Here is a 22,721-nt window from a genome sequence, read left to right on the forward strand (position 1 = left end):
ATAACTTTGTGGTCAGTGGTCTGCCCTTTGAGACAATTCTAAAGTCATGCTCTGTGAGCTGCAGTGAAGGACATCCTAATGGAATCCCTTACTTGTAAAGTATATAATTTCAAATGAACAAAGTTTGTAGAATGGTGTGTCCTGCATGATGTTACCTCTGTTTTCTATGATCGTGATCCACTACAGAAAGTTTCTTATGCAGCTTTGGTACAGTCATGTCTTTCTTTAAAAAAAAGAAAGAACTTTAATTTATTTTGTGTGCTCCATGACCTCAGGACACCCCAAAGTGCTTTATAATTAAGGAAATGTTTTTTTAACCATTTGGAATGTTGCAAACAAGGCTGCTAATTTAGATTCAGCAAAGTCCCAGAAACGGCAATATGGTCATGCCCAGAACAAAATGTTTTAGTGTCATTGATTGAGAGAAGGATATTGGCCATGACACTGGGAAGCACTACTTTGCTCTTCTTGAAATAGTACCATGGGCTGCTTTAAGTCCACCTGAGAAGGCAGGCAAGGTCTTGTTTTAATATCTCATCTGCAAGCACCTTTGACTATGCAGCACTCCGTTAGTTCTGCAGTGAAGTGTCAACCTGGAAAATACACTCAAGTTTCTGATGTAAGACTTGAAACCATGGCCAGAATTTTTACCTCATCGGGCAGGTGCATGCCCGACCCGAACAAGTGTAAAATGACGTGTGATATTTCGGTCAACGCGAGTCAGCAGTGTGCCTGCCAACAATTGAAAGGCTCATTAAGGCCATTAAAGTTATAGCTGAATTCAATTTTTCGCTGCCCATCCAACCTTACGGTTGAAGGGCAGGTGAAAAGGCCAGGCAGCCTTTGTATTTTTTCGGAAACCTCATTCACGAGCGGGATGAGGTTTCCAACACCAACTAAAAATAAAATAAAAATGTTAACATTTCATTAAAAACATGCCCCTGCTCATGTGACAGAATCACATGAGGGGACATGTTTTAAAACATTTTATAAATTTTCATTTTTCATTTTTCATATCTTCTTCTCCCTAAGGCAGCTCTGTGCCTCAGAGCTTTTCCAGCATGTACCCATGTACATGCATGAACTTGCACTCTTACCTTCCTCTTCACCCCCCCGCCCCCGGGCCCCACGCGCCCCCCCCCCCCCCCACACACACAGGCAGTGCTGAGCACTGCAGCACGGGTCTCATGCTGGGCGCTGCAGCACGGATCTCATGCTGGGCGCTGAAGCACGGGTCTCATGCTGAGCACTGCAGCATGGGTCTCATGCTGGGCGCTGCAGCACGGGTCTCATGCTGAGCACTGCAGCATGGGTCTCATGCTGGGCGCTGCAGCACGGATCTCATGCTGGGCGCTGCAGCACGGGTCTCATGCTGGGCGCTGCAGCACGGATCTCATGCTGGGCGCTGCAGCACGGATCTCATGCTGGGCGCTGCAGCACGGGTCTCATGCTGGGCGCTGCAGCACGGATCTCATGCTGGGCGCTGCAGCACGGATCTCATGCTGGGCGCTGCAGCACGGGTCTCATGCTGAGCACTGCAGCATGGGTCTCATGCTGGGCGCTGCAGCACGGATCTCATGCTGGGCGCTGCAGCACGGATCTCATGCTGGGCGCTGCAGCACGGGTCTCATGCTGGGCGCTGCAGCACGGGTCTCATGCTGGGCGCTGCAGCACGGGTCTCATGCTGGGCGTTGCAGCACGGGTCTCATGCTGGGCGCTGCAGCACGGGTCTCATGCTGGGCGCTGCAGCACGGGTCTCATGCTGGGCGCTGCAGCACGGGTCTCATGCTGGGCGCTGCAGCACGGGTCTCATGCTGGGCGCTGCAGCACGGGTCTCATGCTGGGCGCTGCAGCACGGGTCTCATGCTGGGCGCTGCATCATGGGTCTCATGTTGGGCGCTGCAGCACGGGTCTCATGCTGGGCGCTGCAGCACTGATCTCATGCTGGGCACGGCAGCACGGGTCTCATGCTGGGCGTTGCAGCACGGGTCTCATGCTGGGCGCTGCAGCACGGGTCTCATGCTGGGCGCTGCAGCACGGGTCTCATGCTGGGCGCTGCAGCACGGGTCTCATACTGAGCGCTGCATCACGAGTCTCATGCTGGGCGCTGAAGCACGGGTCTCATGCTGAGCACTGCATCACGGGTCTCATGCTGGGCGCTGCAGCACGGGTCTCATGCTGGGCGCTGCAGCACGGATCTCATGCTGGGCGCTGCAGCACGGGTCTCATGCTGGGCGGGCCTTAATTGGACCGCCAGTGTGAAATCCTGGTCCAGCCCCGATTTCTCCAGCCTTCCCCCGCCGAGCCCACCTGGTGAGGGCAAAATTCTGCCCCATGACTTCTGACAGATGTGACAGTGCTACTACTGAGCCAAGACTGACATCTTGGAAGGATGAATATCTGGATACATTGCTCTCGAACAGTAACACCAAGTAGAGAGATACAATTACGGGAAGAGTTTTGTGCTCCAGAAAGCCAGTTAGTGAAGGATAGAATCTTTACAACCCTTACACAATTTTATAAACATTTATTTACAGTTACAGATTACAAGAAAACAACTCCTAACCCAGTCATAGTTTAAGGCAATGTCAATTTATAAGGGCACAAGTATATCCTCAGTAAATGTCCATTAACTGCCTACAATTAAACACAATTAACAATTCCCTTGTTCCTTTTTATATAAATTTATATGTACAGCCTAAAGTCCTAAACAAATCCAAAATTTCCATGTTTCTTATAAAGCATTACATTGCAAGACACCCCTTCTCTAGGACCCCTACCAATTTCTTCGTACATGCATTTCTTTTTGTCAAACAATTCAACAATTGACCACTCACATGTACCCATTTAATTTTAAATATTTCTTTTCTCTTCTGCATTTGTTTCAAACCAGCAAGGTCAATTCATAACATTCTCTACTTTTTGTAGAGTGTATATTATTTCACAATGAACGATTATCTACACAACATTCACTGGACATATTGGGTTGAATTTTCACTCCCGAGTTGGGGGCACAGAGTCGGGACAATTCCCGCTGACCCAAATCAGCCCTGAATGATCTGATTTTCATTGCAGAGGAATGGATACTAAAGGGAATTGGGCCCGATACCCCTGGAAAGAGTTTGGAGGCAGCCATGTGTGGAGGTGGGCTGTTTAAAAAGGCCTGCCCTGGTAATTTGGGACTTTGTTCCAGCTGTCTAAAAGCAATAATACCAAAAATCAGCCATCTATCCATCAACTCTCACTCATCAAAACCCCTCACCCCTCCACACACACTCAATGCTCCATCCATGCCGCCTCATGCTTCCTGTGGTCCCTCATATCCTGCATGCAAACCTATGCCCCTCCAGCCACCCTCATGACCCATCATATCCTCCATGTCAATCCACAACTCTCTAGCCCTCCCCACCCCCACACCCCCCATGACCATTTATAGCCTGGTACTAACTTAGTGTCAACTCATGCCAACCCAGCCCCCCACCCTTTGTGAGATGAAATTGTATTAAGTTGTAAGTGTCTACTGATGATCACTTTTTAATAAAAAAAGTCATTCATAATGAAATCCAGTACTTAATCCTTAATTAAAAAAACAAACATCTCAAATACTTAATCCCCTATTAAAACAAATATTTGTATTCATAGCCCCACATCGAAGACTTTATAACCACTTGGAACTGTCAATCAAACTGTGAACTTGCAGCTCCCCCCTCCCCACTTTGATAATGATAGGTTGTGGAATCAGTCACGCAGCACTAATCCTAGTTTATGTTAACAGTTTATGTCAACAGAAAGCAAGTGAAATTGCAAGCACTGATTTTTTTTTAATTGCAGGCTGTTTTTTTCCAAAAAGTTAAAGAGCTTGACGATTAAAACGCCTTGACTATTGCACTGAGTTTATCCACATTCATGTATACTTTTAATAATCCCAAAGGGCACCTGACCTCTCCCAAATACCTCCAGCAGCTTTAGACCTTTCGTTCAGTGGTCTAAGGTCTTATTTTGTCATATTTTGAACATCCTGGAATAAAAATTGCACCTGTTTGAAGGCACCTGCATTTTTACATGTGCAACTGCCTCCATGAACCACAAATGTGCAAACTACAACCTTCCCCCTTCCTGGCCCTGGCGAAACTGGTGGGTCCCGGGTTGGGCCAGGACTTCTGGAATCAGGACTTTGGCACCATTTTGGCTAAGGCACAAACCCCTTCTGACTTGACGAAAATTTGGGCCATTATTTTCAGTATACTTATTGTACAAATCTCACATATATTTATACATACAAATATTTGACAAATAGAATGCCATATCCACTGCCTCCACAACAGCCACTGTCTCAACAGCTGAACTACTTTTAAACAACTCACATTTTCTTGGCTTCCCAAACTAAGCAACAAAATTTCCAATTTTCACCCATAAGAAATATTATGAAACCATCTGCACTCCATTAGGAACATTAGTTCATGAAGCATAGATAAAAATGGCATTTCTCCAGATTTAATAATTTTAATGTTTTATTTTCCCTTAAAACATACTTTATTGTGTATCAAGGGGCAGGATCTTCCGGCCGGCGAGCGGGGGTGGGGCCCGCTCGCCGACGTGTAAAATGACGCGGGATAACGTCGGGTGGAACAGCTGCATGCCTGCCGACCTGTCAACGGCCTACTGAGGCCATTGAAAAACTAATTAAGGTCATTAATGGACCTGCCCATCTAACCTTAAGGTTGGTGGGCAGGCCGGGAGCCCTGGCGGGCTTCGGAAAAAGCATGAGACCTCATCCATGGGCAGGATGAGGTTTCATGGGGGTATTGAAATTTTTATCAAATCTTTCAATAAAGGTTATGGACATGTCCCAACTCATGTGACAGTGTCACATGAGGGGACATGTCAAGGAAGTTTTTTATCATTTGCATTAAAAATTTTAATTCCGAGCCGATCTCCCTGAGGCAGCACTTAGCCTCAGGGAGATCTGTGTGCTCTTTCGCGCGCATGCGCGAAAGAGTGCACGCCCGGCTGAGGGAATCCACACCTCCCCCCCCCGCCCGCACAGGGAGCGCATAGTGCTTCCGAGCAGATGTCACGCTGGCCTTAATTGGCCCACCCACATAAACTGGTGGCGTGCCCCCAATCGGGGGCACCGATCGGAGGCATGCCCGTCCACGCCCACTCCCGCACTTCCCCCCCGACAGGGGGAAATTTTTTCCCGTAGTACTTAAACCCAATTGGCTAATCTAGCAGCTAGTCCAGTCTAAATGCCCAACCAGCACACTTAACCAATCAAACTTTGCAGTTGCTCTGTGAGGATCTGGTATAATTAAACAGGATGGGAGTAACACTGTCTGAATAGGATTTCTTAGTTATTCCAGATCTACTCTGCTTAATGTCTAAACCAATGTGCATCATGTGCCTGGAAGTTGTTTTATTGGTATCATAAAAGAAAATGTGGGATTTGCTTTCATTTGAACGCAATCCCTTTTCAGCAAAACAGATCTCACGGAAAAAATACCACTTCCTAGAAGCATCATATAGGCTACAGATTCATTTGTTTAATTTTCATTGTTTTCTTTCTACATCTGCTGCCCCTTTGGGCAGTGTCAGAACACATCTATGCAAAGTATCATCCTGCAGAAATGAGACTATTATGTCAATTAACCTATACTACCTTGAATATGCGGCCAAAAGAGTTACAAATATTTCCAAAGATTATTTTTTCCAGTTGAGTATTGACTCTAATATCTGTATTACCCAATTGCTCTTCAAAATTGCAGTTAGTAGCATCACACATCCCATCTGCAAGGACATTTTCATTATAAATCCACCAATCTGGCAAAGCTGATTGCCCCTTATCTGGTACCTCCGAATACATTCCATTCACACTCTCTCCAACTATCTAACTCCCTTTATTCTGCCTCGCTTATTAGTTTATCCCTAAGTTTAAGTTAAACAGCAATCACCAAATCATCATCATGATGAGTACTTCTGCTTTTAGTTCTGTTCCGATATTGTTCTGTGTTCTTTATTTAATTGTTTAATCTATTCAAGCTCCAGCCTGTACTTGAACTTTTCCATCAGTCAGGATAACTACTGTGAGATCTTCCTCTCCACTATTGGAAGCTTTGTTTCTTTGTTATGTGATCATTTTCTGATGCAACAGTCACTTCCAGACCCATTATTAGTACTTGCACTGCACTTTCTTACTCTACTCTTTGACCCCATTCTGCCAGTCCATGGAGCTCACTTCTTGGCAATCATCCCTTTAAAAGCCAACTTATATTTAAAACTTTCCAGTAGCTTTTTCTGCAAAACTCACAATTGTCATATCCCTCCATTCTCTAGAATATATGTCACTTGAGTACCAACTCTGGGCTATTGGCTTTGGATGCAATAGCTCTGTCCTGTCATATCATTACCACTATCCACCCCATGATATTCTGTTCTTCAAGACCTTCATCACAAAATAAATTAGCATTCGAGGTCTCAGGTGCCTTAATTACTTTGAGTAGCTGCTTTGAGTGTGAGATTTTGTAACTGTTTCTGATTAATACTGATGAATGAACCTTAACAGTTTGATTGCCATGTTTAATAAGTACTGTCTTACCATCACACCCTTTTACCATACCAGAGCTTTTCCATTCTCTATGATCCTCTCTTTTATTTTTATTTTTTGACACAAACACAGTTTAATTACTCTGTACAATTGGAGAAAGGTTCCTCAAACACTACTGCGAGTTACATCAGCTCTGCGGAGAGGTGGGATCGGTGCAGCTGCTGTGCATCTTTTCTCACTCGTTAGGAAGTTAAAGGTCGCACAGGCATTTGGAGTATCCTGTATCTCCACGGCGATCCCCTTGCTCTTCATAAACATCAACAGTTTGGGGTCCAGTCTCTGGATTTGATCATCCATCCCCAAAACCAGAATCTCTATTTTAGGATCCAGTATGTAAAACAGAGCAAGACTGTCCTCACTGATGTCTTTGTAACTTCCAACATCTCACTGTAGGATTGCCTGTGGAATCACTGCATATGGGCCAAAGACTTGGTTCCCATTAATAGTGAAGTTGTGTAACCATCAATGAACATGACATTGTGCGATTCTCTCTCCAGAGTGTTCATTCTGGTGCGCTGGTACAGCTCATCATCTGAGGGTGTCATCTTATAATCCCAACAGGGCTGCCTGTCCCGGGCCTGTGCCCGGGCTGCCCACAGCCAGAGCCGGGGCTCGAACCCCTGTCGCAGCGTGGCCGCCGTGACGCTCAATCCTCTCTTTTATAATGCACTAAATCTCCTCAATTAAATCCTGTCTCAAATGGTCTTGTATGATGCCTCAGGACTTTCCAAATTTTTTCCGTGATCTCAGCCTTGATGAAAGCTCGATTCTCTGCATGTAAAGCATTCAAATGTGCAGAAAAAAATGCAACTCATTGGAGTACCTTCTAGAGCAGGAGGACTATCGCACAGGTTTGGGGATTTCACCAATAGACTGATTCATAGAAACTATATCTTCCAAATATCTGGAGTGAATTATTTGCTTGGACCTCCTGTGCTAGGGCGGCAGTCAACTTGGCAGCCTGGTTGATCAGCTAAATTTTTATGCAGTGTTTCATCAATCACAGAATGATATCTTTCACAAGAGTCCATTGCAGAAGGGACTTTGTGATGCAGTATTTGCGACCATCATGTTCATGTTTTCACACATGTCTCTGAACTCATTGGCAAAATCCCTTCCATTATCAGTCAGAAGCTTAGCTGGTGTCCCAAGTCCTTTCACTATCCATTTTCCATTGATTTTATTTGTAATAACCCATTGTCCTTGCCAAGTATTATTGTAAAGAAATTAAATCTGGTTGGCAGGTCTACAAACTGTAGAAGGAAATTATTTCTGCTGTTATGACCAGGTTAGGAGGGGTGAGCTGACACTTTTGTCCCACTCCTGGATTAGTTATAACAGAGTTTAAACAGAAGCTTTGCAGTCATGGCTGGCTGATTCTCTTTTCTCTTGAAGTCAGTGGTGTTGAGTTGGAATCCTCCTTTAAGAACTCTCGGTTTGCAGCAATGAAGTCTTCTGGTGAGTTCTCAAACCATAAACAGGGCTCAGCTTTAGTGGCCAGGATTTTCCCCTTGGCGATTTGGGGGAGGGGCCCGCTCGCCGACGCGAAAATGATGTGAGATGATGTCAGGAGGAACCCCCGACATCATCCCAGTCCCTTTAAATTTTCAGGAAGGCGGGTGGACAGCGAAATCAGCTGTCCACCCGCTGACCTGTCAATGGCCAATTGAGGCCATTGACAGGGTAATTAAAGTAACTAAAGACCCTGCCCGTCCAACCTTTAGGCTGGCGGGCAGGCCAGGAGCCCCAGCGGGCTTCTGATAATACATGAAACCTCATCCACTGGCGGGATGAGGTTTCATGTTCTTTTTAAAAAACTTTAATAAATGTAATGTGATATTTATTAACATGTCCCATCTCGTGTGACATTGTCACATGAGGGGGGCATGTTAATAATATTTTTATTTCTCTATTTTTTAACTTTTGTACACTGTCAGTAATCTCCCTGAGACAGCACTTTGTCTCAGGGAGCAGTGCACTCTTTCGTGCGCATGCGTGAAAGTGTGCACTTTGACAGCTGGGCTTTCCCTCCCCCACTGCACAGTGCTTCCTGTCGGGCAGGCCGCTGGACAGGCCTTAATTGGCCCGCCCACTCAGAATGGGGTTTCAATGGTGGGGGTCGGCTGTCCGCCCGCTGCCGAGCCAGTGGGGCCCGCACGCCATCCGAGGGCAAAATTCTGCCCAATGAGAGAGGTTTCAAAGAGAAGTGGAGGGTGGGGGGTGGAGGGGAGGGATGGGAAGGTAAGGTTGTTGCCCCTACTGTCCCTGTGGCAGTCTGTGTTAGTTGAAATCCAGTATATTTTACACGTACGAGCTGGGTCACGTGACCTCTCCCTGGTTTCAATCTGGGAAATTATCTTAGCTAATGTCTCTTAGAGCTCCATAAACTCTGTCTGCATAAAGTGGCTTGTGCCTTTACAAATGCAACTTAGTAGCTGCTGTAGGCCAGTGTCCTTTGTTTAACACAAAGTGTTTTTTCAAAAAGTTCACTATATATATCCAGCAGATGACATTACAAATTAATATTCTATGTAGCACATCTTTGCAACACTGTATTTGTCCCATACCTTTAGATCCATGGCAACCACCTTGTCAAAGTCATATGCCAATGTAAGGCTTACTTAGTGTCCTCAAATACTTTTTATGGATTTCACACTTCTCACTAACCTCCTCCATTAGTTTCATATACTCTTCATCAACTTCCATCTTTTAGCTGGATTTTTAACCTTTGTAAGTAGGGTGAACGAATTGTGAATGTAACTTAAAGAAAATTTGCTTCCCCCGCCACCCTCTGATTTTTATTACCTAATGCCATTAACTTTTGTCTGATGAGAAACATCAGGTTTTGTTAAGGTGATACAATACTGTCCTCACTGGGTAAACTGCAGATCAACTGCCTTCCTAAAGATAATTGCCTTATCATGCCCAATGTCAAGTTTTATTTTTATTTTATTTCAGCTATTTTACATGGAATTATAACTTTGCAGTGATCACCAATGTGTTGTCATCGCACCTAAAAGCAACCAATATGTATATATTCCTTCACCTTGCATCAATCCTCCCTACTTAGTGAATCAAGATAACATTTTAACTAATATTTCTGCCTACAGTCAAAGTGCAAGCACAATCTAACACTGCATAATTTAAAAAGTCTGTGAAGACAAGAAGGAGATGCCGTCGTGGTATTGTCACTGGACTAGTAATCCAGAGACCCAGGGTAATGCTCTGGGGACCTGGGTTTGAATCCCACCACAGCAGATGGTGGAATTTGAATTCAATAAAAATCTGGAATTAAAAGTCTAATGATGATCGTGAAGCCATAGTTGATTATTGTAAAAACCCATCTGGTTTATTAATGTCCTTTAGAGAAGAAAACCTGCTTTCTTTACCTGGTTTGGCCTACTCGTAACTCCAGACCCACAGCAATGTGGTTAACTCTTAACTGCCCTTTGGGGATGGGCAATAAATGCTAGCCTAGCCAGTGATGCCCATACTAGGATCATCTGCCTAATATTGCTGTTCCAATTCTGCAGTACTGGCCAGATGCGGACCAATTTGAAATCTGGCAAGGATTGAATCCTCTATCCTTTTTATTACTGCAGAAGGTCTCATTTGTTTCATAAAAGGCTGAAGGAGAAGACTATTTCCTCAGGAATATTTTTAAGGCAGACATCTGATCCAACAAAGGTCTTAGAACCAAACACCAGTTAGAATCTGTAGGCTGTCCATATAAGACACCTTAGCACTAGTGTTGACCCACAGATACCCAATTTGAATTTTGTCAATCTTTTATAAAATCTTTTAAAGTCCATGATATATCCTTGGATGGAATGACCATCCATTTTCCAAAATCTATCAAAGTCTGACCAAGCATTATAAGTATTTAACAGATCATCTTTCTTGTAAATCTCATCCAAGAACTCCAATTATCACTATCCAGTTCATAAAATACTTTACTTATAAGAAGCAACACACCAAGGTTAAAACTTTATTCCTCTTTGGTAGGGATGTAGCACATATCCACTTCATTCTTTCACTGTTCATAAGTATTAGATTCCAAGAACCTCAGAGGGTAATCATCACACTGACAATTTATACTTGCCTTCTGCCATTTTCTGCAAAAGCTATTAGGATAGTAGTTTTCTGTCTGAAAATTTTTCATAGCTTCCAACATTCTTCTTTAGACAAACATTCTTTGTTATCATGTTCTAATCCAGAAAACCAATTGCTGAAGGATATAACTAGAGCCAATCTTGACACACTTCCATAAGCATTTATTTACACAGTTACAGGTTACAAGCAAGCATGTCAGTGTCTATTTATGTTGATACAAGTGAATCCCCAGTTAATGCTGACCACCCGCCTACAATTAAGCACAATTAATATACAGTTAACACGTTGCACTATGGAGTTAAGGCAAAAGGTTGTGGGAAAGATGACAAGAATGCCAACCAAGGCACCATGGTGCAATAGGGAGTCCAAGGAAATGGGGAGGAACAGCAGAACAGAAAGGCTGCAGCGATAGGGAAGTGGAAGGTAATCTCCAGATTACTACCTGAGCCATGTACTGAAAGACTACTTTTGGGAAGGAAGGGTTTGTTTTCATGGAACACTGGCACCATTTTGGGACAAGAGAGTGCAGTACTGCTGGCATAGGCTGAAAGTAAACTGGACTGGGACAAGGTCCTTGTAGAAAGGATATTTAAGACTGTAGAAAGAACTTTAAACCAATACAAAATCTGACCAATTTCCTGGTTGTCCCTGATCTGCACTGGAGTGCTGCTTTGGGCTGCATTAGAGTGCTTAAGTTGGAGTTTGTGAGGGAGTTTGGTGAAGAGGGAAGGAGGCGATCCTTTCATTTTCTATCTTCCCTCAGGAAGAAGAGTGGCGACCTTGGTAAGTACGACCTGGTGAGTATTTCTACTGTCCTTAATATCCTCTAACTAGAGGAAGCAAGAGTAAAGGGAGTAATTTAAGGGTAAGCCATGGCAGAGCAGTTCAGATATATGGAATGCCTCTCCTGTGCATTGTGGGAAGTCAGGGATATTTCTAGTGTCCAGGACGACCACGTGTGCAGGAAATGTCTCCAGCTGCAGCTACTTGAAATCTGCATTTTAGGGCTGAAGTCAAAGTGAAGCATCCGCATGGATGAGATCTTCATGGATAGCACATACAGTGAGGTGGTCACACCGCAGATAAAGAGTGCACAGGCAGAAAGGGGATGGGTGACTCCCAGACAGAGTAAAAGGACTAGGCAGGTAGTGCAGCAGTCCCCTGGGTCCATCTCCCTCCGCAACAGATTTTTCATTTTGGATATTGCTGGGGCAGATGGTTTCTCAGGAGATTGTAAGGGGAACAGATAGACCTTTCTGCGGCCACAGACGTGACTCCAGGATGGTATGTTGCCTCCCTGGTGCCAGGGTCAAGGATGTCACTGAGCAGCTGCAGGACATTCTGAAGGGGGAGGGAGAACAGCCAGAGGTCATGGCCCATTTCAGTGCCAATGGCATAAGTAAAAAGAGGGATGAGGTCCTGAAAGCAGAATATAGGGAGCTAGGAAATAAATTAAACAGCAGGACCTCAAAGGTACTAATCTTAGGATTACTCCCAGTGCCATATGCTAGCCAGGTCAGAAATAGGAGAATAGACCAAATGAATGCATGGCTGGACAGATAGTGTAGGAGGGAGGGATTTAGATTCCTGAGGCATTGGGACTGATTCTGGGGAAGATGAGACCTGTACAAGCTGGACGGTTGCACCCCAGCAGGACCAGGACCAATATCCTCACAGGGGCATACGCTGGTACTGTGGGGGAGGGTTTAAACTAGATTGGCCGGGGGGGTGGAAACCTGAGTGAGGAGACATAAGAGAGGGTAACAAATATAGGAATGAAAGACAGAAAATTAGAAAGCAAAAGTGGAAGGCAGAGGAAATGAGGGCTAGCAGCAAATAAGGTCATAGTACAAGAAAATATGTAAAAATGTTAAAAAGACAACTCTAGAGGCACTGTATCTGAATGCACAGAGCATTTGCAATAACGTAGGTGAATTATAAGCACAAGCTGATGTAAATGGGTTGACAATACGATTGCGATTACGGGGACATGGCTGCAGAGTGACCAAGGCTGGGAACTGTATATCCAAGGGTACTTGATATTTAGGAAGGACAGGCAAAAAGGAAAAGGATGTAGGGTGGTGTTGTTACTTAAGGATGAAATCAGTGCAATAGTGAGAGAGGATATTGGCTCAGGAAATCTAGATTTAGAATAGTCTGGGTGGAGCTCAGAAGCAACTAATGCAGAAAACATTAGTGGAAGCTATCTGTAGGCCTCCTAACAGTAGTGGTAAGGTAGGGCATGGCATTGAACAGGAAATTAGAGATGTCTGTAACAAAGGTGCTACAGTAATCATGGGTGACTATAATCTACATATAGACTGGGCAAACCAAATTAGCCAGAATACTGTGGCGGATTATTTCCTGGAGTGTGTACGAGATGGTTTTTTTTAGACCATTATGTCGAGGAACCAACTAGGGAACAGGCTATCCTAGATTTGGTATTGTGCAATGAGAAGGGTTTAATTAATAATCTTGCTGTGCGGGATCCTTTGGGGAACAGTGACCATAACATGATAGAATTCTTCATTAGCATAGAAAGTGAAGTAGTCCGATCCAAAACTAGGGTCCTAAATCTAAACAAAGGAAACTATAAAGGTATGAGACATGAGTTGATTAAGATAGATTGGGGAACTTCATTAAAAGGCACGATGGTGGATAGGCAATGGCTAGTATTTAAGGAATGAATGTATGCATTGCAACAGTTATATATTCCTTTCTGGCACAAAAACACAACAGGAAAAGTGGCCCAACCATGGCTAACAAAAGAAATTAAGGATATTATTAGATCCAAAGAGGAGTCACATGAAGTTGCTAGAAAAAGTAGCAAGCCTGAGAATTGGGAATAGCTTAGAATTCAGCAAAGGAGGACCAAGAGATAGATTAAGAGGGGAAAAACAGGGTATGAGAGCAAATTAGCAAGGAACATAAAAGCGGACTGTACAAGTATGTAAAAAAAAGATTAGTGAAGACAAATGTAGGTTCCTTACAGTCTGAAATGGAAGAATTTATAATAGAGAACAAGGAAATGGCAAAGCAATTAAGCTGCTACTTTAGTTCTGTCTTCATGGAAGAAGACACAAATAACTTCCCTGAAATGCTAGGGAACCAAGGGCCAATCAGAAGGAGGACTTGAAGGAAATTCGCAGGGATGACAGGCAGCTGTTGCGCCAACTTGAGTTTGCTTCGGACCTCCCTGCTCACTGTAAATCGATGAGCACCGAGCTGGGATACTTGGTGCCCAGACCATCTCCCACACTGGCACTGACCAGCTGTGGCCAATGCCGCTGTGAAGGCTTGCAGGTCCGAGCACAACCCCAGGAGGCCCTGATTGTTCTACTGGAGGAGCCTCTCCACGAGAGTCGCCACTCTCTCCATGGAGGAAGCATGGCGCTCAGCCACGAGGCTCATTGCATCGATGGTGCTCCACGTGGGCTACTCCAGCATGGGCACCATGCCACACATAGCCTCATGTAATCTCCGCCAGATCCTCCCGCATACCCTGCTGCACTTCCAGGGTTTGCTGCCTCACGGACGACTCCAGCAGCACATCATCAGCCACCGACTAAGCAAGTACCTGGACCCCAGCAGTCCTCCGACTGCCAGCGCCCTGGACACTCTCTGTCTCTGCCCGCATCTCAGATAAGTGTGAAGTTTCCTCACCGCCATGCCCCGGGACACTAGCCAAAGATCTAATTCCCATCAAGGTGCTAATATCTGCGCTAGTGCCTGCCTGGCTGAGATGGTGTGATGCTGGAGAGTGCATTTCCTCGGGGGCTTCAGGGGTGAGAGGTGGGCCCTCTGTCTCCTCCTCCCGGCCCTGCTCTGGTGATGCTGAAAGGAAGGGAAAGGACATTTGATCAGCTACAGTGCAGACAATGTCAACTTGCATGCTGCTCTCCCAGATCATTATGTGCTCATCCTGTAATGATCAAAGGTAAACCCATGTTGCTAAGTTCAATCACTGAGCATTCGGCAGTGCCACGGTTTCTATGACACACATGGTGACCTGTCTGCTCGCCAAACATACCTCCCCGTGGCAACCCCCCCAGCCTCACCGCCACCAGTGGACCTGGGGGCATGGCGCCTCTCAAGGTCCATGGCCTGCTGCTCGAAAGCCGTAAGGATGGCCAACTGGGCCTACCCTCCGCCAGTCCACATTCGTTCCAACGTATTGTGCGCAGTCTTCTCCTGAAAAGGAGAGAGGAGCATTGATTAGTCCAGCCTGCACCTGAATTCCCATCGCATCCCTGCCAACCCAGCCAGAGTGGGACATTGCTGGACTCCAGTTCTTTGTCACCCTGCAATTGCCGCACACTCACACAAACAAACCAGGACTGACGCCCCCACCCCCCACCTTCGGCCAAATGTTGCCTCCTTCACATGTGGTACCACAAGATGCCACTTTTAAGCAAGGAAGCACAAGCACGTGGAGCACAAACACCAGAAGACGGATTGGTGCCCCCCAACTGGAAGCTCCCCTCCCAGTATTTTAGCACCCTGACTTTGACATGCTCCACAGCCTCAGCACTCTGCCTAGGTGCAGACCCTTGACTTTCGACCCCATTCTATACTCTGGGTGTCAGTGTCACACATGCTGCGGATGCAGAATACATCCTGGGTCAACCCTCTCAGGGTGAACTGGGCATGGGCAATCTCTGCTGGCACACCCAGCGAGGGATACATTCCGTGAGGGATTCAATGACGTTACTGTACTCAAAGTTTGTGGGGTGTTGGGGGGTGTGGGGTTGGGGGGAAAAGATGACGGCTGCATTAAGTGACTTGAGGCAACATGGTACTCACCCTTCCCGAGCGCAGGAGATCGTTGAATCTTTTGCGGCACTGGAGCCATGTGCACCGCACCACATCATGGGAGCTAACACTCTCGGCCACCTCCTCCCACGCATGCTTGGTCAGGTATGGAGGCCTCTGCCTCCCGTCCCTCGGAAGAAGGACCTCCCGCTGTGCTTACACCTCCTCCAGGAGGGCAGCTAGACACTCGTCTGAAAAATGAGGGGCACACTGCCCCACTGGCCGACTCTCTGGCCTGGCCTGGCCTGGCCTGGGCTGCCCTGATTGCCTACCTTCCGGACTTATGGCACCTCCATTGTACCCCTGCAGAGCACTTCGCCCAGCCATTGTGACCAGCCTTTCCAAGGCTGCCAGGCCTTCCTTTATACAGGCTGCTGGGTCGCCATTGGACGTGAGTCATGAAGGATGCTGGGCGGGTCTTAATTGGCCCTCCCGCGTAAAATGGCAGCATGGACCCGATCATGGGTGGTGATTGGGTCCACGCCCGCTCACTCCTGTTCCCGCTCAGCCTGCCCAACATGGGGAAAATTCTCCCCATGAGCCAGAATTTAATGCATTCTCCTGTGGTGAGTTTGGTGGCAGGAAGGGCATTTAATTACGTAGGAGAGTGGCGGGTGGGGACCCAAGGATGGCCTTCCCACCCCACTGCCAATTGAGGCCCTTAAATGAACAAATAATGCCCAACTAAAGGCCTCATCCCACCGCCACTGGTATTAACCCAGCAGCAGGCAAGAGGCTCGTCATGTGTTGGAGCACAAGAAGCAAACCTGTACAGGGTTGCATATGGGCTTCCAGGGAGACCCCCTTTCAAAGGCCCTCAGTGCCTGATTGAGGGACCTGGCATCAGGAAGGGGGGTGGGGGGCCTGCTGAGAGCTAACACCCTGCCCTTGCTACTGACCACCTTCCACTCTCTCCCCCACAACCACCCTCCTGCCTTGACTGGTGTCGTACCAGCAACTGCCACTGCCTCCACAGTTCAATAGAGCTGCTGGCCTCTGATTGGCCAGCAGCTCTTGCTGGGCTTGACTTCTGCCTCCGGGGTACTTGATCCCAGGGATGGCCTGCTGCTGTCCTGTCGAGTGCCTGTGTGGCACTTGAGGTGGTGAACCTTCAGAAAAGAGGTGACATGGGGCTCTCACCAGCTCTCCAGTCAGTAACCGAGACTCCGTCGCCTCTATTAAATACATCCCATGGTAATTGTAATGTGGAATTCTCTTCTCCATAGTGCTGTACTTGCTGGTTCATTTGAAATTTTCCAGACTGAGATTGACAGATTTGTTTAGATAAGGGTGTTAAGGAAAATGGTTCAAAAGCAGGCAAATAGAGTTGAGTTGAAAATTTGACCCCGTTAAGGGCAGAACAGGATCCAGGGATTGAATGGCCTGCTCCTGTTCTTATGAACTTGCATTTCCACTCACCAAATTCCAATTGCCATGATGGAGCATGATGGGTGTTTTTTTCCCTGTGCATTTCTACACTTGCCATTGTTATCATATGGCTCATTGGTTATGTACATAGTGCATATTGGATAAATAGGCATGGAGATGGTATGGAAGAGGCAGAGAACATAGGTAAGACCTTTTCAACTAACCCTTCAAAAGGTTCCCAAATCTAGACTCCTCTGAGGGGCTGCGAGCCATGAGACATGGAGATGGTGTCGCGACTCCATGATAATTGCTGGGGCTAGGAGATGCCTACCCCCTGCAAGGAGCCTGCCAGACTGGGAGTGCAGAATGCAGGCTTGCTACCTGCACACTTATCCCAGAAAGATTGCTATCACTGGGATAGTGGAATTAGGTCTTGCCTGCCATTTTTTAATGGCTCTGGAGTTGGCCCGCCTCCCTGAAAATCTGGCCTCTGGACCCAAACTTGGCTGAATACCCCAGATGGTTTTTTAGTGAAAAGGTAAGGTATTAAGCCTCCAGCTGGTCCTGTTGCACATGTTTGTCAGGATACCTAAAACCCAGTTATTTCAAATATCATGTAGATAATTTTGCAGTTTGCCTCATGGGTAGTGCATTCTGAAGCTAATTGCTTGGAGCAATTTGTGAATATAGAGCTTTCTTTTTTGAATAAAACTACTGTACAGAATTTAGCCACACACTCAGAGAATTGTTATTTGAACTTTCTAAAACTTGCTGTGGTCTTATCAGAAGGAAACAAAATGTCGTTTTGCTGTTAAACTGTCTGACGTGCCCATTACCTCTTGCAAGCTTTTCTGTGAATGTGCACCCCAGTTGGCAGAATGTCACATATTAATTCAAGGATGGTATTTAATAGAACTTTCCTGATTAAATCTCCATTTTTAAATTTTCATAGAACATAATTTATTTGGTGGGTCTGTTTCAAGTTGTCTGGAGAAAGCAGATATGACAGCCTGAATAGTTTTTTGTGGATTTGTGTTTTATTTTACGTTTAAATATACAAATCTGCTGATGTTACTTTAGGTAGTGTTTGAATGTACTTAATTTGCATTATGTAACTTATAATTGCATTATGTGATTTATCTTACCTCTTGTTTTGTTACTGTTTTGCAGAGCAGCCTGAACAGTGATCAAGGCCTTGGCCTGGCCTCATTAAGTGTCATCTATGGAGCTCTTATCCTCTCTTCAATGTTCCTTCCACCTATCATGATAAAATATTTTGGCTGTAAATGGACCATTGTTATCTCCATGTGCTGCTACGTTACATTTTCAATTGGCAATTTTTATCCAAGCTGGTAATAATATAAAATCTTTACTTTAACTATTAGTATTTTGATTGGTTCTTCCACCTAAGCCCCCAATCTCCCCCCTCCCCCAATCAAGCCTACTCCACCCATAAAAGGCCCCGGAGTTGACAATTGGACTTTGCATGCTGGGGGTCAGGGATTGGAAAGCCGCCGCCACCCCGCCTCAACCCACAAGATCAAATCCCCACCCTGCCCGCGTTCCTTGGAATTGTGAGTCAGACCTGCCTGGTCCTGTGGCCTGATGTGGAATGCATCCTGCCCAACTGGGAACTAATCCAGTCAATCAGGCTGACTCCCAGGCAGCTAACCTGTCAGGGCTAAAATACAAAGGCTGTGGAGTTAAAACAGCAAGGAAGCCCAAACTCCTGTGTTTCCTGTCTGAAACTCCTTCCTCCCCAGCTATTCCTATTGATAGCTAGACTTATGTGTCTGGATATCAGGTTGAATGAGATTGATGACACAAGAGCCTTAATTGTTTGGATGCATGTAATGGTGAATGTGACAAAGATCCCTTGTGTCAGATCCCAGTTCAGTTTTGTACCATTTTATAGTATCATTAATTATTTTCACTAAAATGGGCAGATGTGCTCAGATGGTAATAAAGTGGTGAGGTCATATGTTCCAATTTCCACTTCAATTGTATTCAGTCACCATCTTTTTTGTATAAAATGCCAAATAGGATTAAACCATGCTCTGGTAAAGGCATGTATTCATTTAAAGAGCCTGACACATACTTTGTAAAGATTTACAAAAATCCTTTTGAATAATTTTAGCTTTTTTTTGGTGTTGATTGCTGTGCTTTTTTACACTGTACCTTTTACCCTCTCCTCTTCCCAATGCAAAAATAGGACAATAGGGACTGGAGTTTCACCATTAAAGTGGGAAAAAGGAGCTGGGTCAATTTCTATGTCAGAAATCTGCCTCCAGTGAGAAACTGACTGAAATTCAGATTTTTGAGCTGGTGAGCTCTTAATTGATATGGATTCCTGACCATTTAAAGCTAGCAGAAGCGGGAATGTAGGCAGGTTAGCTGAAGAGGGAGACTCATTCAGGCACCCCACAGCAGTCATAACTGAGGCAGCTGGTAGTTCTGAAGGAGAGAGTTTATGCCAAACCCTCCCAATGCACCACAGAGAAGCAATATGTCATAGGGGAGCCAGAGGCCTGGAACCCATGAGGGAGAGGATGGATGCCCTCTTCTCAGAGAGTGCCAGCAGGGGCGCCTCCCTGTTCAGTGTTATCTCCCTCTGACTCCAGTTCTTCCTTCACTCTTATCTCTAGTTCCTGCCCCTCCTCCGATGAGCTGCCCTTCCAGAGCTTCATCGTCCTCAAGGTCCACACCTCCCTGGAGGGTCATGATATGGAAAGTGCAGCACACTACCACAGTGACTGAGACCCTTGAAGCAGGGTATTGGATGGCACCACCCATCCATTTCATTCCAGACACTGGACTCAGTGCCCTCTGACCCTGTGATGCACCATCAATTGTGAATCTGATGTGTTGTCCAGCTTTGGTGAAGAAGATATTTGTCACCTGGGTGATGCACTGTCAGCTGTGAGATGCCACAGACGAGGGCACAGATGTCTGTGACCATCTGCCTAGAGGGTCGCACTCTCCTTCGACACTGGTTCTCAGTCATCTACAAGTATCTTCACCTCTGCCTGTAGTTCCTGTGCTCAGGGTAGTGTCTCCTTCTTCTTCATGCCCTTCATCTTTCCCCTCAGGCCTTCTGATACCCAGGGCTCTACCCTTCCTGTGCAGGCTGCTACTCTTCATCTCCAATGGTCTCAATTTCAGAAAGTGCAGCACCCATTTCCAGCTGCAGCCTTCATGGTACTCAGGTGGAGTGCAAACAGCCTTGCCCACTGCTCCGTGCTCACATGATGTCAGGAGGGTGACGACACCCTTGGTCCAGCAAAGTTCTTAATGCTAACTCCTTCATTGAGCTGTGATGGTTGCTGTAACTTTTACTTCAAAAGGGCAACTCCTTTCACCTATGTAAAATAAAAGCAAAATACTGCAGATGCTGGAGAACTGAAATAAAACAAGAAGTGCTGGAAAAACTGCAGAAATGTCAGCATCTCTGGAAAGATAAATGGAGTTAACGTTTCGAGTCCAATCTGACCCTTCTTCAGAACTTCTTCAGAATTATTATCCCTTTCACCTATGATAAGCCATTACACTTACCTTTAGAAACGTTTCTAGCCTCCGTGACTCAACACTGACGTCCATGCCTGCCTTCAGCTGGCCTGAGGCACACAGTTGCTGAATGCCAGCCACCCCAGAAAAATCTAAATCCTTAATGGAAGCGCGCTTTAAACAAACTCTTAATGATGTTCATTGACCCGATTAGCACTCCCCCCACCCTCACGAAGATAGAAATGGAGGTAGGACACCGGCATGCATTATGTCGGTGACATTTTTCCTAGCTGCCTGCTTTCCTTCCAGTTTGATTTGGGCCCTGAGAATCCAGCCCTAGTTTCCCATTAGGCAATCCCTTGTATCTTTGTTCTCAGGGGAATAAGGGAAGAAATGTGATACCGACAGGTCAGGCAGCAATGGAGACACATTTCACACATCTGCCACTACACCCAAACGAGCAGGTCAAAAATACATTGTTTGTTGGAACAAGTTGTTTCATCTGTTTTCCCTTGAATTCATGGCAACAGTATAATAAGGCAATACAATTTTACAAAGTGGTAGGAATCCCCAAGATTCAAGGAGTAATGGATTGCAGCTGTGTGTCCCTTGCATCTCTTGATCAATGCCACCATCTGCATCAACAAGAAGGGAGTCAACTCTATTTAGGGGAAACATTTTAAACATGGTTGAGTATGTGGATTTAGGTGTGGGTGGGGATGAAATCCCAGGAATATGCAAGCGTATCACAAATCCAGCTCCAACCCTCTGACTTCCACATTTAATTTCAGTGCATTAGCAGGAGAGGTGGGTTGTCAATTTAAATATGATGATCAGTTAATGTGGGGCTTTGGAGTTTAACTTTGGATGCACAGGTTTTTCAGGCTTCCTGAAATTCACCAGAGAAAGTAAAGTGAAAAGAAAGTAGCAATTGAGATGCTGAAGCCATGATTAGTCCTTAGTTCTGTTGAAGAGTCATACGGACTCGAAAGGTTAACTGTGTTCCTCTCCGCAGATGCTGTCAGACCTGCTGAGTTTTTCCAGGTATTTTTGTTTTTGATTAGGAAGTATACCAATTAATTATTGACTACTCATAGTTGCTTTCTTACTCGCTTGTGTGAAAGGGTTTGTTTACAGTACTTATGCTAAGAGGTTACTTTACACGCTTTGGAGGTTACTTTACACACTTTGATGGTGCCTTGTATATTTTGGTGGTTCAGTAATCTGTTCTGCACTTGTGACCTGATCTGTCATGTCAGCTGGCTCTTATACTGTATCACTTTGGACCTCAAATGAGGACCAAGGTAACCACCAGAGCATCAAGAGCAGCAAGGCCTGCAACAGCAGAAGCTTGTTGCTCAGAGACCGCAGTCCAGAAGAGAGGGGATCATCAAGATCAGTGCTAGAACAGAGTAGTGGGAGCTGCTGGAACTGCAAGGAGCCCCACGAAGAAATTTAAGGAACACGGTACAAGGTTGGTGTGGGGTTTCTTGGGCGAGGAGGGATCAAGCACTCTAGGGAGGGGGGTAGATTTTGGAGGACAGGTGGCAAGGCACAAAGAGGGGTGGGGGTACGATCTTAGGGGGGCAGATACTCCTGATGGACACAGGGCACCCACCCCTCCCCACCAAAAGAGGTACCCCACTTCCTGCCCTTTCGCCAGCTTTGGTGAAAAAAACACCCTTCCCACTTTTGCCCATTCACTACCCAGCAAATTATGACAGTGGAGGCAGATTGAGGCCCTCAATTGCAACTTAATTGGGCAGTTAAGGGCCTCAATAGGCCTAAGGGTGGGCGGCCTATTGGATGCCTTACCCTCCCCCTGTATTATAGGGACTGAGTCAGGGGTGGGTGGGAATACAGTGGGCTCCCACCCGGAGTGCTGCTTTGGGCTGCATTAGAGTGCTTCAGTTGGAGTTTGGTCAGAGAGGGACTTTTAAGGGTCAATTTCTATCTTAAGTCTAATTTTTCTTTAATTTAGCAACTAACTAAAAGTTGCTCTTTGGGTTGGGAGAAAGTGAGGTTTCATCTAACTTTAAAACAGGGGTTATACAGGCTCTGCTTGCAGCTGCAGTTAGTAAGTTAGTTAACTGGCTTAAACAGGTTTTCAGAAGCTCAATTCAGACAGCATAAAAGCAAGCCATCTGCTTTGTTCTGCACTGGAGTGCTTCATTTAGAGTTTGGTGAGAAGGGGAAGGAGGTGATCCTTTCATTTTCTTCCTTTCCTCAGTAAGAAGAGCGGCAGTCTTGGTAAGTATTTCTTCTGTCCTTAATATTCTCTAAACTAGAGAAAGTAAAAGTAAAGGGAGTAATTTAAGTG

General features: G+C 45.8%; 1 protein-coding gene and 1 pseudogene across 2 annotated transcripts in view; one reads left to right on the top strand and one right to left on the bottom strand.

Moving 5' to 3' along the window:
- The window catches only part of unc93a (unc-93 homolog A), a 119,971-nt gene that overhangs the window by 16,640 nt on the left and 80,610 nt on the right, over positions 1-22,721 (top strand). For both annotated transcript variants that reach the window (XM_078556754.1, XM_078556755.1), the window contains exon 2: positions 18,068-18,249. In XM_078556754.1, the coding sequence (XP_078412880.1) occupies positions 18,068-18,249 (182 nt within the window). The remainder of the gene's footprint in view (positions 1-18,067; positions 18,250-22,721) is intronic.
- On the bottom strand, positions 6,647-9,310 carry LOC144689998 (NADH dehydrogenase [ubiquinone] 1 alpha subcomplex assembly factor 3 pseudogene; annotated as a pseudogene).

Source organism: Cetorhinus maximus, chromosome 14 (genome assembly GCF_964194155.1).
Source record: "Cetorhinus maximus chromosome 14, sCetMax3.hap1.1, whole genome shotgun sequence".
Classification (NCBI taxonomy): domain Eukaryota; kingdom Metazoa; phylum Chordata; class Chondrichthyes; order Lamniformes; family Cetorhinidae; genus Cetorhinus; species Cetorhinus maximus.